At 57.2% G+C, this 16,339-nt stretch overlaps 1 protein-coding gene across 3 annotated transcripts in view; it reads left to right on the forward strand.

Moving 5' to 3' along the window:
• Window positions 1–15,492, forward strand: part of SLC41A3 (solute carrier family 41 member 3) — a 33,772-nt gene extending 18,280 nt beyond the window's left edge. For all 3 annotated transcript variants that reach the window (XM_055135815.1, XM_004603797.2, XM_004603798.2), the window contains 9 exons: window positions 391–498; window positions 2,033–2,104; window positions 2,925–3,069; window positions 4,821–4,967; window positions 5,701–5,845; window positions 8,260–8,339; window positions 10,977–11,111; window positions 14,015–14,163; window positions 14,660–15,492. In XM_055135815.1, coding sequence (XP_054991790.1) covers window positions 391–498; window positions 2,033–2,104; window positions 2,925–3,069; window positions 4,821–4,967; window positions 5,701–5,845; window positions 8,260–8,339; window positions 10,977–11,111; window positions 14,015–14,163; window positions 14,660–14,866 — 1,188 coding nt within the window. In that variant the 3' untranslated portion in view covers window positions 14,867–15,492. The remainder of the gene's footprint in view (window positions 1–390; window positions 499–2,032; window positions 2,105–2,924; window positions 3,070–4,820; window positions 4,968–5,700; window positions 5,846–8,259; window positions 8,340–10,976; window positions 11,112–14,014; window positions 14,164–14,659) is intronic.
• Window positions 15,493–16,339: the final 847 nt, after the last annotated feature.

Below are 16,339 nucleotides of genomic sequence, written 5' to 3' on the forward strand. Positions count from 1 at the left end.
CGGCTCCTGGGCCTCCAGATCACCACTTAGGAGACCCCCCACCCCAAAAGAAATTGGTTAGAGCAGGAGAGAGAGACTTGCCTTGCACACAGAGGATTTGGGTTTGATCTGCAGCACCATATATGGCTCTCTGAGCACTACCAGGAATGAGCCCTGAGCAGAGAGGCAGGAGTAAGCCCTGAGCAGAGAGGCAGGAGTGAGCCCTGAGCTTAGAGGCAGGAGTGAGCCCTGAGCATCATCAGGTTGGCCCAAACACCAGAAGAGAGAAAAAAAATTTAAAAAGTAACTGGTCAGTTGTAGTTATTGATGGTGAAAAGTAAGTGAGGCTTCCAGAAGTTTCCGAGATGCTGTCTGCATGCTGGGACTCATGTCCTCTCTCTTCCCCACCAGCACTGGCCCGTGTTCACGGAAGTGCAAGACCTGCTGACCTTGGTGCCCTCACTGGTGGGCCTGAAGGGGAACCTGGAGATGACATTGGCATCTCGGCTGTCCACCGCAGTAAGTTTTCTCCCTGTGTCCCCCTCCCAGTCTGTCAGCCCCTTTCCCACGGCCACGCTGGCCTGCTCTCAAGGCGGAGCGCCCGTATCACCTTCATTTCTCTTTCAGCCCGATTGTTGAGGATGTTCTGGGCCCCCCCCACCCCGTCAGCCATCTGGGCCCCATGACTGGGGGTTTAAGAGCAGCACAGAATGTTATGAAGAGAAGAGATTAAGGCCAGCAAGGGTAACATTAACACTGCGAAGCTATCAGTTCTCCGTGTTTCGGTTGATAAAATTAATTCACTTGTTATCAATTTGCCAGATGGGATCACGGGAACATTTGTTAGTTATTCCCCTACCCTGTTTCTTTATGTCCTGCATACAGACTGTTTTAAAGTGGAAGGAATAAATGAGTGAGAAAAGGCAAGGAGATACGGTCGGAAAAAAAGGAAAAAGGAGAAAGACTTGTGGTCAACCTTGATTTTAAAATGTAGTCTAAAGCTTTATAATAATGTTTAAAAACCTGCAAATAGGATCTTTGGTGTATCAGAGAAAAACTGGGCATCTAGAGATACACTCAGATGAATATGCATGCAAACTATTGTAGAATACTGGCACTTTTAAATCAGTAAAAAGACTAAACTAGGGACCTCGTACAGCGGGTAGGGTGCTCGCCTTGCATGCTCCCGACCTGGGTTCAACCCCTTCAGTCCCCAGAGCCTCTCCAGGAGTGATTCCTGAGCACAGAACGAGGAGTAAGTCCTGAGCACTGTTGGGTGTGGCTGAAAAGCTCCTCCAACCTCCCCCCAAAAGTATTGAGATTAATTGGTTCATTTTCTATAGGTTGTTTATTTTTATTTACGCACTTTGGTTTGTTGTTTTTTTAAATTTAATTTTATAACTAAATCAAGTTATTCATGATTCAGTATTTTTTAAATTTTTTAAATATGATTTAGTTTTTTGTTTTCTCTTGTCTGGGGGCCGCATGTGGTGATACTCAAGGGTTATTCCTAATGCTGTGCTCAGGAATTATTCAGGGCAGTGCTCAGGGGACCATACTCAGTTTGCTGGGGAGCAAACTCAGGTCAGCCACATGTAAGGCAAGCACCTTGCCTGCTGTACTATCACTCCGGCCCCTCATGATTTAGTTTTAAGCTCGTAATCATCCGACACCAATCCCTTCACCAGTATCCACTTGTCTCCGCCTATGTCCCCAGTTTTGATCCAGCCCCCTGCTTCTATGGCTGCACTTTTTATTTTATTTTTTTAACCCTCTTAGGCACTGTGGTTTACAATACTGATCCTGATTGGGCATCACACATGTCACTCACTTTAATACTGATCCTGATTGGGCATCAAGCATGTTACTCACTTTCCCTCCTTTCAGAACCCAGTTCTCGCCCAGATACCGCTTCCCCTTATCCCTGTCATAGTGGTCCCTTCCCTGACCTGTCCCCTCTCCACCCTCCACCCACAGTGGCCGACCTCCTCCGAAGGACCCACCCTCCGCCTTTTCTCTTATTTGACCCTGCGCCCTTTGCCTTCTCTCCCAGGCCAACACCGGCCAGATTGACGACCCCCGGGAGAAGCACAGAGTCATCAGCAGTAACCTGGCCCTCATTCAGGTGACTGACGCGTCCTCTGCTTTGTGGAGCATGCTGCCCACCCCCATACCCCCACTTTCAAATCTGCAGCCTGACAAGCTTAGGTAGAAGGGGACCAGCTGTGTGCGCCTTTGTCCCACACCCTGCACTGAACTTGGGGGACCCGGGGTCACCAGTGCCTCTGCACTCACGCACCAGACTGACTGGAATCTTCCGGAAAGATCCATCAGCCTCTTGCTCCAGGCCTGCTCCCCGCCTTTCTCTCCCTGCATCCACTTTCTCAGTCCTGTGATTGCCCTGTGCGGTGATGCTGCTTCCTCTCTCCGACGTTGCAGGAACCCCTCCCCCTGGGCCTTTCCCCTGAGCACTGCTGTTGAGCTTTTTATGAGACCCTCCCCAGAAGGCTACTACTCCTGGCTCTGTGCTCAAAGGTCACTCCTGGCAGTGTTCAGGGGGGCCATCTGCAGTGCCAGGGACCAAATCAGGATAGACCAAATGCTCTCTGCACCCTTCAAAGGCGGACCCCAGTCAGGTGGTGCCCATCCTGGGAGGGAGGCGGCAGGACGCCCGGGCAGCAGAGAGGGGCTGGGGCAAGAGGGAAGAGGAAGAACCTGCCTCCAGGATTGGCACTGCTCCCCACCCCCCAGCCCTGCCCAGGGACAAGGGCTGAAGGAAAGGTGGGGTGGGGTGGGGGGGTTCTGCTTTCCTGGGGTGCAGTGGCTGTCAGCCTGGTTTAGGGGGAGCGACTGTGCGTGCCCTGCAGCCTGGGCCCTAGGGCCGTCCCCCCTGCAGCCTGGGCCCTAGGGCCGTCCCCCACCGTGCTGGCCTTTCCCGCCCGCAGGTGCAGGCCACCGTGGTGGGGCTCCTGGCCGCGCTGGCCGCGCTGCTGCTGGGCGCCGTGTCTCGCGAGGAGCTGGACCTGGCCAAGGTGGAGCTGCTGTGTGCCAGCAGCGTGCTCACCGCCTTCCTCGCCGCCTTTACCCTCGGTGAGCTGCACCCCTGCCCGGCTCTCCCTGGCGCCCGAACCACAGGGCTCTGCCCTCCTTGGGGAGTGACCCATGGGGGTCCAGAGTGCGGCTGGGGGGTCCTGCCAGGGGGGCTGGGAAAGAGCCTGTGGGGTGCTCGTAGGTACCTGGTGGGGGGGTAGGGAGGATGGGGAGCCTCTGCCCCCCCCCCCGGCAGAATGAGGCCTGCTACCTCCCTTCCTGCTGCCCTGGAGGCACATCCATTCAGCGGCAAGGCCTCTGCACCAGTGTTCCCCAAGAGGGTGACCCCCACCCCCCGCCCCGGGCTGGGGTCAGGGGACACTGGACTAATGCAGAGGGGGGTTGGTTGTAGCAATTGGGGGGATTTTCTGTTTACGTAAAAAGGTAGATGCCCCCTAAAAAAATGGGAGCTGAGAGATTGTGCAGCGGTTAGGGTGCTTACCTTCTATGTGGCTGGTCTGGGTTCAATTCCCGGTGTTCCCCAAACTCTGCCAGGAGAGATCTCTGACCGCAGGGCCAGGAGTAAACCCTGAGCACCACCAAGTGTGGCTCAAAAACAAAACCAAAAAAAAAAAAAGGTATATTTCCAAAGGACAGTGAATGTTTTATTTTTTGTTTTGTTTTGTTTTGTTTTAGGTTCTCAGGGCTTTCTCCTGGCTCTGTGCTCAGGGATTACTCCTGGCAGTGCTCAGGGACCATCTGTGATGCCGGGAATCTAACCTGGGCCGGCCACATGCCAGGCACATGTCTTAACCCCTTTACTATCTCCCCTGCCCCCGAGTGATTTGTTTGTTCATTCTGGGCCCAGGGGCGATTCCCAGCTCTTTCCCTGGGGTCACCCCTGGCAGTGCTCAGGGGACCATGGGTTGGAGGGGCAGGACTCGAACCTGAGTTCCCACTGCAAACCATAGGCTCCAGCCCTGGCCCGGAGCCTCTTTCCAGCCTGCTGAGTGTTTGTGTTGGAGAACGGGGTGTGGGTGGGTGAGCCCGGAGCCCCGAGGTACCCCGGCCGGAGCTTGTGCTGGCTCTGCAGCCACTGAGCCGCTGGACCCAGGTCCGCCGGCACTTCCTCCTGCAGAAGCCTCCAGACCGACCCTCACACGAGCACTAGGCTCTGCTCGCCTTGGAGAGCACTGTGAGAGCGAGCATCTAAAGGGACAGCTGAGCCACAAACATGGGGCCTGGGAGAAGCCCGGCCTCCCCAAATAAAAATATCCACAGCCACAGAGATGAAGTACCGCAGGTGGAGTGCTTACCTTCCATGTGGCTGATCCAGTTCTATTCCCGGGACTTCACGGTCCCCTGAGCCCTGCCAGGACTGACCCGTGAGCACAGAGCCAGCAGTCAGCCCTGAGGACCATCAGGAGTGGCCCCCCCAAACACAGCCCCAAACATCCACCAAGAACTTCGTCTCCCCCGGATTTCACTTGCTGGCCTGTTGTCAGCCTAAATCACCTGTCATTGCAGGGGGCTCCAGCCCCCAAAACCCACCTGCCCACTCTCTCCCCATCTTCCTGGGAGCTCCTGCCATCCCCAGAGTTCACCCCACAAGCAGGTGCTTGGAGAGAAGTCCCCCCACGCCCCCCGCCCCGTTCAGGATGGGGTGCAGCCTGAACTTCCGGTCACACACCTGTGGACAGTGTCTGACCACCTCCAGGCCCTGCCATGCTGTGTGTGTGGTTTGCTCCCTGTGCATCAGGGGTCCCTGGCTCCCTGCACCTTGGACCCCCCTCTCTTTCCACTCCCAACAGGCATGCTGATGATCTGCATAGTGATTGGCGCCCGGAAGTTGGGGGTCAACCCCGACAACATCGCCACCCCCATCGCAGCCAGCCTGGGAGACCTGGTCACCCTGTCCATCCTGGCGCTGGTCAGCAGCTTCTTTTATAAACACAAAGGTAGGGATGCTGGGGAGGACAAGGGATACGTTCAAGGTGGGCAGCAGGGACAGGCTAGAGTCTGGGGCAGGGGAGAGCCTAGAATGGTCAGGGGGTGTGGTCAGGGGCGTGGTCAAAGGGCGATTAGGGGGTGTGGCTGGGCGGGTGGCGCCAAGGTGTGGTCGGAGGGTGTGGCCAAGGCCTGGTGGGAGGGTGTAACTGGAGGGTGTGGTTGGGATGCGGTCAGAGGGCTGGTCAGTGGGCGTGGCCAGAGGAGTCCACGTGCAGTCTCAGTCCCTGGCAGACAGGGAGGGGGCAGACGGCGCACAGCTTCCCCCCGAGTGGAGAAGGCCACACCGGAAGGGAAGTGACTGGTGGTGGCCCAGAGGGAGGCACGGACGTCAGGGGAGGGGGGTCACCGTGGTCAGGCCACCATCAAGACTGGCACCTGGATAGGGTCCCTTGGTGGCCTGGAGGGCGGCTGCTCCTTGGGTGCCCCTCGGCGGGGGTGGAGGGGTCACTGAGCACGTGATCGGCCTATGCGGGCAGTCTGCGCCGGCTGGTGGGCACGGTCCCCTTGCAAGAACCGTCAAGAAGAATGCCAGTGTCCACAGAGCAGGACCCGGTGGCCGCGGGGCGGGTGCACCTTCGGGAGCAGAGGGCACCGGTGGCTGGTGCCCCTTGGCACCCCCTCGCCCCTCTGCAGCCAGACCTTCAGGCCCTGGGTGCCGCCTCGTGTCCCCTCTGCCCGCAGACACCCGGTACCTGCGGCCGCTGGTGTGCGTGTGCTTCACCGCCCTGACCCCCGTGTGGGTGCTCATCGCCCGGCAGAGCCCCCCCATCTTGAAGATCCTGAAGTTCGGGTGGGTCCCCATCATCCTGGCCATGGTCATCAGCAGGTGAGGCCGCAGCGGGGCCGCAGCTCTGCCTTCCGCTCCCGCCCGCCTGGCTGGGAGTTGGCGGGGAAGGGAGGGGAGTGCAGAAGTGAGGAGACCCCCGCCCCCTAGCTCCCTCATGGAGGCCGTGGGTCTGTCCCTTCTCCCACCGCCACTGAATCCCCCCACGTCGGTCCCTGCGCCATCGTTAGGCTTTCGGACACGGGACTCCCTCTCCTGCACCTCCCCTGGACTATGTGTGTTGGGGGGGGGGGTGCTCCGGGACCCTCAGGCTGGCTGCTGGGCATGAGCCTGCTGGCCTTGTCTCTGGGGCCCCTCTGCCTGTGGACCTTGATGGCCCACTCCCCCCCTTCAAATGTGCTTTCCCAACTGACTCAGGCAGAACTGAATGTTCTGTCATTTAAAAAAAATTTTTTTTATTGAATTACTGTGAGATAGACCCTTACATACTGTTCATGATTAGGCTTCAGTCATACAGTGTCCCAACACCACCCCCCCACCAGTGTCCGTTTCCCACAACCAGTGTTCCCAGTTTCCCTCCCATCACCCTCCCCCCCAGCCTGCCTCTGTGGCAGGCCCTTCCCTTCCCTTCCCTTCCCTTCCCTTCCCTTCCCTTCCCTTCCCTTCCCTTCCCTTCCCTTCCCTTCCCTTCCCTTCCCTTCCCTTCCCCTCTCTCCCCTCCCTCCCTCCCCCTCTCCTTTTTGGAATTGTGCTTTGCAATACAGATACTGAAAGGTTATCAGGTATATCCCCTTCCCTTCCCTTCCCTTCCCTTCCCTTCCCTTCCCTTCCCTTCCCTTCCCTTCCCTTCCCTTCCCTTCCCTTCCCTTCCCTTCCCTTCCCTTCCCTTCCCTTCCCTTCCCCTCCCCTCTCTCCCCTCCCTCCCTCCCCCTCTCCTTTTTGGAATTGTGCTTTGCAATACAGATACTGAAAGGTTATCAGGTATATCCCCTTCCCTTCCCTTCCCTTCCCTTCCCTTCCCTTCCCTTCCCTTCCCTTCCCTTCCCTTCCCTTCCCTTCCCTTCCCTTCCCTTCCCTTCCTTTCCCTCCCCTCCCCTTCCCCTCTCTCCCCTCCCTCCCTCCCCCTCTCCTTTTTGGAATTGTGCTTTGCAATACAGATACTGAAAGGTTATCAGGTATATCCCCTTTACCTACTTTTAACACTCAGCTCCTGTTCAGCATGGTCATTCCCAGCTATTATTGTCATACTGGTCCTTTCTCCATCTTACCTGCCCTCCACCCACTCACACTTGTGGTTGATTCCAACCATTGACCAGTCCTCCTAGCCCCTGTTTTCCCTGGCCATATTTCTTAAAAAGCATTTCTATTTCTTTTGGCCCAGAACTGCAGTCCAGGCAAATGCCCCCAGAAACGCCTTGGACCTGTGGGACCTGTTGCATATTTGTAAGCCTTTTACTGGGCTGTGGTTTGGGTTTTGTTTGTTTGTTTTTAATTGTTTGGTTTGGGGGCCACATCTGACGGTGCTCAGGGGTTCCTCCTTACTCGGGAATTACTCCTGGTGGTGCTAGGGGAATGCTATGGGGTGCCATGTTGGCCGTGTGCAAGGCAAACGCCTTCCTGGCATACTGCTGCCCGCCCCACTGCTGCGGGTTTCCGAGGCACCCGCCCTGCCTGCAGCCAGGCCAGGCTTTCTGGAACCATGACCCAGAGCTGGGATGGCTCGGTTCCGAGTGCCTCTGCTTCCAGAAGTCCTCTGAGGAAGGCTCCATGCTCCCTTCTCTCCTGGAGAGCCGCGCAGGGGGGCTTTAGGGACTGACGTCAGCAGCAGCGCTGGGCCAGCTCTCCTCCCTCGTCAGGGACCTTGTCGGGTTGTGTTTTGTTCCGGGGCCACACTGGACGGTGCTCAGGGGCTGATCCTGGCTCTGTGCTCGACACTCACCCCTGGCTAGGCCCCGGGGACTGTGTGCTAGCCGGGATGGAACTCGGCCGTGCCATAGCTCCGTCTCTGGCCAGTTTGCTCATTTTATTTATGTTTATTTTTATTTATTTTTTTTTTAGAGTTTTTTTTTTTCTTTTTGGGTCACACCCGGCAATGCACAGGGGTTACTCCTGGCTCTGCACTCAGGAATCACTCCTGGCGGTGCTCAGGGGACCCTATGGGATGCTGGGAATTGAACCCGGGTCGGCCGCGTGCAAGGCAAATGCCCTACCCGCTGTGCTATCGCTCCAGCCCCCAGTTTGCTCATTTTAGTGCTGCAGCCTTCAAGGGTTAAGCGATGGAGGTGGAAACAGACAGTAGGGACAAAGGAAACATGGGGAGACACGGGGCGGGGAAGAGGCCCGACGGCCACAGCTCCTGTGCACAGGGACAAGGAGGGGCCGTGCAGAGTTCCAGAAGACACCAGAGGGGTCTCTGGAGCAGCTGTGTGCCCGCTGACCGTTTGCTCTCTCCCCAGCTTCGGGGGGCTCATCCTGAACAAGACCATCTCCAAGCAGCCCTACAGAGGCATGGCCATATTCACCCCCATCATCTGCGGTAGGTGTTGCCAGGCGGGACGGGCGAGAGTGGCAGGGACGCTGGGTGTCAGCCCCGGGAGCTGGGTTGGGCTGCAGGAACCCAGAGAGAGGTACTCTCCCCCGACCCCATCTGTCTCCCTCCCCAGCCCCCGGCCCATCAGAGACAGACCCCCAGACTTGAAGGCATGTAGAGTTTGCCTCCACGACTTGCTGGCCCCTTCTGACTGAAGGTGACCATGAGGTGCCAGGTGACCATTCCCTGCTGGGCCCTGCGGGCTGGAGGTGACCTTCAGAACAGAAATAGGCCACGTGGCCACCTGTGGCTGTTCTTGGAATCTCGCTTCGTTGGTAATGTTAAATAGGCCGACACGGGCTAGAGGGATGGCCCAGCTGGCGAGGCGCTTGCTTTGCTTGCTCTGGGTTTGATCTCTGGCATCCCAATTGGTCCCCTGAGCACCACCAGGAGGGACTCCTGAGAGTGCAGAGCCAGGAGTAACCCCGGAGCATCGCTGGCTGTGGCCTAAAAAACAAAACCAGAAAGTTAAATAAATGTAAAAGCCAACCACACACATCAAAACCCAGATTTCTGGAACCAAGGAGATGGCTCTGAGGGCTGAGTGTATTATTTACACGCAGAAGGTCCAATTTCAACTCCTAACACTGCAAGGTCCCCGAAACACCCCACCCAAAGTAGTCCCTGAGATCCAATGGGTGTAGCTCCCAAACCGAAGAAGAAAACAAACAAAAAACAATAAAACCTGGGTACTTGGACCCCACATGGGGTTTCCTTGCTTAGTGTGTGTGTGTGAGGCCCTGAGTTTGACCCCTGACACCAGGTAAACCCTGAGCCCTGCTGGGTGTGGCCCCCTAAATAAAACAGGCGTGTGGATTTCTCTTTTCTTACAACAGAAAACGGATGCTCCCAGGTTTATACTGGAGAGATCGGCCACCACTGAGGTTGACTCTGTGCCACCCCCTTTGCCCCGGTCACCTCCATTCCCCGACCCTGACCCTAACCTCCCTCCTGCCTGTTAGCTGATTCACTGTCGGACTTAGAACCTGTGGGCTACGATCCTGCCTGTGTCCCGTTTCTGCCAAGACCCCCAGTCGGGTGAGGCACAGACCTGAGAACCCACTGCCTGGCCAGTGTGGTGCTGGGCACTGGCTACCTCTGGCTACAGAAATAGGCTGCTGAGGCCCTGGCCTGCCCCACAAGCAGCCCCTCTTCCACAGGACCCCAGTGTTTCTTCCATTTAGGCCAAAGAAGTAGCACAGCTGGTAAGGCGCTTGCTTTGCACATGACCTACCCAGGTTTGATCCCCGGCATCCCATATGGTCCCCTGAGCACCACCAGGAGTGATTCCTGAGTGCAGAGCCAGGAGTAACCCCCGAGCATCCCAGAGTGGCCCAAAAACAGAACAAAAAAAGAAATCAATACATTAAAAAGCTGGGGGCTGGAGCGATAACACAGCGGGGAGGGCCTTTGCCTTGCACACAGCTGACCCGGGTTCGATTCCCAGCATCTCATATGGTCCCCTGAGCACCGCCAGGAGTAATTCCTGAGTGCAGAGCCAGGAATAACCCCTGAGCATTGCCAGGTGTGACCCAAAAAGCAAAAAAAAAAAAAAAAAAAAGCTGAGAGTACACATCAAAACCTGAAATCCTGGGGCCAGAGAGGTGATATGAAGGGTTCTCAGGCCTGGACTCTGACAGAGTCCCACGGGGCCTGTCCCCAGTTCCGGGGCTGACCCCATCCGTGGGTGGCCCCCAGTCGGTGAGTCCCCACTGGCATATGCTTGGGAAGAGTCTCTGGAACCAAGCAGACAATCCAGATGAGCCAAGCAGAAGGATAGCGAGTCAGCGAGACACTAAGGAGTGGTGGGGAGTGGGGCAGACCGCAGAACCTGTTCTCTGTGAGCCGGAAGCCCCCACATCTGCTCAGTTCCAGCCCGTGGCCTCCCTTAGGCCTTCACTGTTCAAGTACGGACAGTGCAGCATCCCTGGGCAGTGTCCCCTGTGCACACACTGGTCCTTTCGTGGTCCGGAACAGCTCGGGCCACTGGATTCACCCCTGATGGTCCCTGGTGCACATCAGGTCCAGGGAGAAGGCCCCATTCTCAGTGGGGCTCAGCGAGTGGAATGGGGGTGGCCCAGCATCGCTCCAGGGAAGGTCATTGTGGCAGGCACCATTCTTGCCACACCAGCAGGGGATTGATCCCTGCAGGAGCGCACCCTCTGGGGTCTTCAGGCCCAGAAGGATTGTCCCTTCTCCCCTTCTCCTGATGGTCATTCCTCTCCTCTCCTCCCTGACAATGTGGGGGGAAAAAATCCCCTTCAGATCATCCAGCCCATAACTCCTGCCGTGACAACTGCGCATAAGCCCACCTATTCTTCCTCCCACCCTTCTTTATCCACCATGCATGGATCGAGAATCCCCCCGGGCCAGTAACTCCCCAGAGGTGCTGTCTGTGAGGGTTCTGAGTCACTACCCCAGTGCCTCACCCAGCAAGGTCAAGGTCAAGCAGAAGGGAAGGAGAAGATAGCAAATACTAAGTCCTTCAAGGGAGGCTTCCTGGAGGAAGCGGGTTTAGAATGCAGACTAGATCCAAGACTGACCCCTCAGGGTGGTGAAATCTGATGCTCTTGCCCCTCGCAGGTGTTGGTGGCAACCTGGTGGCCATTCAGACCAGCCGCATCTCCACCTACCTGCACATGTGGAGCACACCTGGAGTCCTGCCCCTCTGGATGAAGAAGTTCTGGCCTAACCCATGCTCTACGTTCTGCACCTCGGGTGAGTCTGTGTCCCCTGGAGGCCCTGGGGCCATTCCCTTGAGCTGAAAGTCCATGACACCAATGCTGCAATTTGCGTTAAGCCACATCCAAGTGTGAGCCACCGGTGGTAAGCTCCAGGGTGGATAGGTAAACAAGTGAAGACGGGCAACAGCAGAAGCTGGTTCATGCAGTTATGGGCGTCTAAGACCCCTGACCTCAGCTCAGGAGGTCTTTGGGGACCGACCTTCTCCCCGAGACCATTGTCCCCAGCCCTGGCCTGAGTGGATTCACAGAAACCCTATCAGAGGACAGCGGTTAGAGATGGAGGACAGGGTTAGAGATGGAGGACAGGGTTAGAGATGGAGGACAGGGTTAGAGATGGAGGACAGGGTTAGAGATGGGGGACAGGGTTAGAGATGGAGGACAGGGTTAGAGATGGGGGACAGGGTTAGAGATGGGGGACAGGGTTAGAGATGGGGGACAGGGTTAGAGATGAGGACAGGGTTAGAGATGGAGGACAGGGTTAGAGATGGAGGACAGGGTTAGAGATGGGGGACAGGGTTAGAGATGGGGGACAGGGTTAGAGATGGGGGACAGGGTTAGAGATGGGGGACAGGGTTAGAGATGGGGGACAGGGTTAGAGATGAGGACAGGGTTAGAGATGGAGGACAGGGTTAGAGATGGAGGACAGGGTTAGAGATGGGGGACAGGGTTAGAGATGGGGGACAGGGTTAGAGATGGGGGACAGGGTTAGAGATGGAGGACAGGGTTAGAGATGGGGGACAGGGTTAGAGATGGGGGACAGGGTTAGAGATGGGGGACAGGGTTAGAGATGGAGGACAGTGGTTAGAGATGGGGGACAGGGTTAGAGATGGAGGACAGGGTTAGAGATGGGGGACAGGGTTAGAGATGGGGGACAGGGTTAGAGATGGGGGACAGGGTTAGAGATGGGGACAGGGTTAGAGATGGGGGACAGGGTTAGAGATGGAGGACAGGGTTAGAGATGGAGGACAGGGTTAGAGATGGGGGACAGGGTTAGAGATGGGGGACAGGGTTAGAGATGGGGGACAGGGTTAGAGATGGAGGACAGTGGTTAGAGATGGGGGACAGGGTTAGAGATGGAGGACAGGGTTAGAGATGGGGGACAGGGTTAGAGATGGGGGACAGGGTTAGAGATGGAGGACAGGGTTAGAGATGGGGGACAGGGTTAGAGATGGGGGACAGGGTTAGAGATGGAGGACAGGGTTAGAGATGGGGGACAGGGTTAGAGATGGAGGACAGGGTTAGAGATGGGGGACAGGGTTAGAGATGGAGGACAGGGTTAGAGATGGAGGACAGGGTTAGAGATGGAGGAGAGCACTTAGAGATGGAGGACAGTGGTTAGATGCAAACCCGTGAGCACACAGTCCCCACCGGTGCGAAGAGCGGAAAGCAGGGCCACCGTGACACAGACCCAAGAGGCCCCGGGGTGGCTGCTGGGCAGAGGCATGTAGGCGTGTCTGAGGCGGAGGGGACAGCAGAGGCAGGAGGGGCTTGGGAAGGGGAAGGGCGGAAGCACAGCGAGGGAGCTGGGGCCGCCAGCGTGGAGGAGCTGGCCGCACAGGGTTTGGGGGCTGCAGGAAGACGCCCGGGAAGTCCCTGGAAGTTTTTTTTCTTTTTCTTTTAAAAAATACAGGTTTGGGGCCAGAGTGATAGTACAGCCAGGCGGGCGCTTGCCGAGCATGGGGCTGACCGGGTTTGATCCCCAGCATCCTGTAGGGTCCCCCGAGTTTTGCCAGGAGTGATTCCTGAGTGCAGAGTCGGGACTAAACCCTGAGCACTGTGATCCCCAACACCAAAATAAATAAGCACTGTCGTCCTGTTAGTCATTGATTTGCTCGAGTGGGCACCAGTAATGTCTCCATGGTGAGACTTGTTACTGTTTTTGGCACATCGAATATGCCACAAGGAGCTTGCCAGGCTCTGCTGTGCAGGCGGGTTACTCTCAGTAGCTTGCCAGGCTCTCCAAGAAGGACAGAGGAATCGAACCCAGGTCAGCCACATGCAAGGCAAAACACCTTACCCGCTGTGCTATGGCTCCAGTTTCTGACTAAAATCACAATCACGAAATCCCGTTAATCACTGATTTCTCGGGCAGGCTCAGTAACATCTCATTTCGTCCTTTCCCTGAGATCTTAGAAGTCTATCTCGACTCGGCCCTCCTAATGATGTTGCACTGGGGGCTCTTCAGGGTCAGGGGAATGAGATCCAGCTTGTTACTGGATTTAGCATATGAATACACCATGGGAAGCTTGCAAGGCTGTGCCATGTGGGCAGGAAACTCTCAGAAGATTGCCATTTTCTCCCAGAGGGAGAAGTAGACTAAAGATACTGCGTGGCCACAAAGTGGCCGTGCACTTCTGAGAGCTTGCTTTTAAGTCTCTCTCTGGATGTTGGCTGTTGATGGGATTACACACACCTGGGTTCTTCTGCCGGTACTTTCATGCATGAGGCCTGTCTGAATGTGTGAAGAGGGGCCTCCAGCATAGCTGTGGCTAGGTTCCGGTGGTCTCCGGCCACTGGGAGCTCTGCTCGGGGTGGGGAGGGAAGCTGGAGCCCATCCCCTCTGAGGGGCCCCAGGGAAGACAGCCAGGCGTGCGGGCAAGAGACTCTCTGCATCACTCTCTTCTGAGAGCTTGCTTTTAAGTCTCTCTCTGGATGTTGGCCGTACTAAAATAAATAAATAAAAATTAAAAGTTGGTCTTTTCTCCCTTCCCAAAAATGTCAACTTCACGCGGGCCATGCCCAGCTCTGTAGGACACGCTGCCCATCAAGGTACCCGGTGACCATGGGAGAGAGGAGCCGGTGGCGTGCCCACCTACTGTGGCGTGCCGAGGGGGTCCTGCCTGACTGGCCCCCGGCTTCGGGTTCTGTTTCTTCCAGAAACCAACTCCATGTCGGCCCGGGTTCTGCTCTTCCTGGTGGTTCCAGGCCACCTGGTTTTCTTCTACATCATCTACCTGGTGGAGGGCCACTGGGTCACCAGCAGCACCGTCTTCGTGGTGCTCTACCTGCTGGCGGGCCTCATCCAGGTAAGTGCCCCGGCCCGCAGGCCGTAGCCCTGGGCTGGGTGAGGGACGGGAATCGGGCGGGGGCTTGTAGGTGATCCCCGGCTTGCAGGACACGGGCACTGGCTGCCAGGAAGCCAAGCGACTCACTGCAGCCGCGGCTGGGGCACACGGACAGCGCAGCCCAAATTCGGCACTGCACCCTCCTCGTGGCACAGAGCATGGGGCACGGGGCACAGGGCACACCGATGGGGCACAGGGCACAGAGTACCCAGTGCAGGGCACAGGTGCACAGCGCCCACACTGCGTGAGGCACCCGGGCCACTGCACAGGGCACTCGACACTCCGTGGCCAATTCTGCAGGGCCCTCGGCGTCCCCTCCAACAGCGGTCAGCAGAGGGGTCTGAGGAAGGGGACGTCCTGGGCCTAGGGCACACGGCACTGGGCCCTCTGGCCTGGGAGTCTCTTGGCAGCCTCTCACTCGGCCACCGTCCTCTGTGTCTGCTAATCCTCCTGCCAGGTGGCGATCCTCCTGTACCTGGCAGACGTGCTGGTTCGGCTGATGTGGCACCAGGCCCTGGACCCTGACAACCACTGCATCCCCTACCTCACGGGGCTGGGGGACCTGCTCGGGACGGGCCTCCTGGCCCTGTGCTTCCTTGTCAGCTGGCTGTGGAGGAGCAAGGCAGAGCTGGAGGCCGTCTCGGGCGCGGCGGGTCCCCCCTAAAGATCCAGGCGGCCGGCTCGCACCGTGGAGTGTGTCCTCGGACCTACAGCCCGGACAGACACAGCATCTCTGCAGCTGCGTCCTCCCGGATTCGGGTCCTCTCGGGTTAGATGCCTCAACAGACCAGACCCCGGACTGGGTGTGGCGGAGACCAGAAACTTCCTTTGTCAGTGTGCATTGAATGGGCCTGCAGAGTGGGAGGCGGGGAGGGGTTGCCCAGGTACGGGGTTCACGGGCATGTGTGTGCCCATGGGTATCTGGCCTGAGCACCCTGAAGGAAAGGGCATTTCCACTGCCCTTTGGGTGTATCGGCTGTCCCTGTTTTGCACCCAGGCGGCTGGATGGGGGTGACACAGGAGGGTTCTGTGCTGTGGCCTGGCCTCAGGGCTCTTGGAGTCACCGTTTACCTCCTGTCCTCACCAGCTCCCAGCTCAGGCCACTCTGCTGCTGAGGCCCCTCCCCTGGGTCCCCCTCCCCGCCCTGGCACACCCCCTCCCTGCTTTTGGCATCAGAGCTGTCACTATCTACCCCTTTTTTTTTCTTTTCCTTTATCTTTGTTTTTTTTAAAGAAAAAAATCTCTGCTTAGATTTACATGATCAGTGAAGTAATAAAACATAGTTTATAATGTCCTTGGCTTTTTTTTTTCTTGCTTTTTGGGTCACACCTGGCAATGCACAGGGGTTACTCCTGGCTCTGCACTCAGGAATCACTCCCGGCGGTGCTCAGGGAGTATGGGATGCTGGGAATCGAACGCCCGGTCGACCGCGGGCAAGGCAAACGCCCTCCCCGCTGTGCTATTGCTCCAGCCCCGAATATCCTTGGCTTTCTTGTGGGATTGGAGGTCGTTCGTCAATGCGACCTGAAGTGCTGGGTACAGAAGAAACCCACCTCAGGCGTGTCTCAGTGGCCTGCTTCTCCAACTGGGCAGGAGGGTTCGTCAGACATGCAAATGTGGGGCCAGGGTGGCGGGGTTCAACTCCCACTCCCCAGCACTTGACCCCCTAGTACCCTGGGGTGCGGCCAAAATCGAGAAAGAAAATATGCAAATAACCCGCTCCCCACCCCTGCCCCACCCCCAAGGCCTGCCCAATCAGAACGTCTTGGGTAGTCCCTTGGGAGGCGGGGTTTAAGCAGGTAGCCAGGTGGTTCTGGCCACCACCATAAACCTTTCTGTGATTCCAAGTAGGTTTACTTCCTGTCTCTTAACTCATCATGGAACTTAGCCCAGCCTCGCACCAAGGGAATGTTATTTTCCTTTGGCGAGAAGGGCCCTAATTCGCCCAGTAAACTTGGACCCGGGCCCTTGGATCATGGGTTCCAGGGCCAGGCTTAGGCCCCGGCCCACCCTCACAGGATGGAGGGGGACACTCCCGGGTCCTGCTGCTGGTGGGAAGGCTTCCCTGTGGCCCCCATTTGTAGCGGCCCTAGTGGCTGTATGCCATAGGCTAGAGCCCCCGGCAGTGGGTGGCGCA

Source organism: Sorex araneus, chromosome 4 (assembly GCF_027595985.1).
Source record: "Sorex araneus isolate mSorAra2 chromosome 4, mSorAra2.pri, whole genome shotgun sequence".
NCBI lineage: Eukaryota > Metazoa > Chordata > Mammalia > Eulipotyphla > Soricidae > Sorex > Sorex araneus.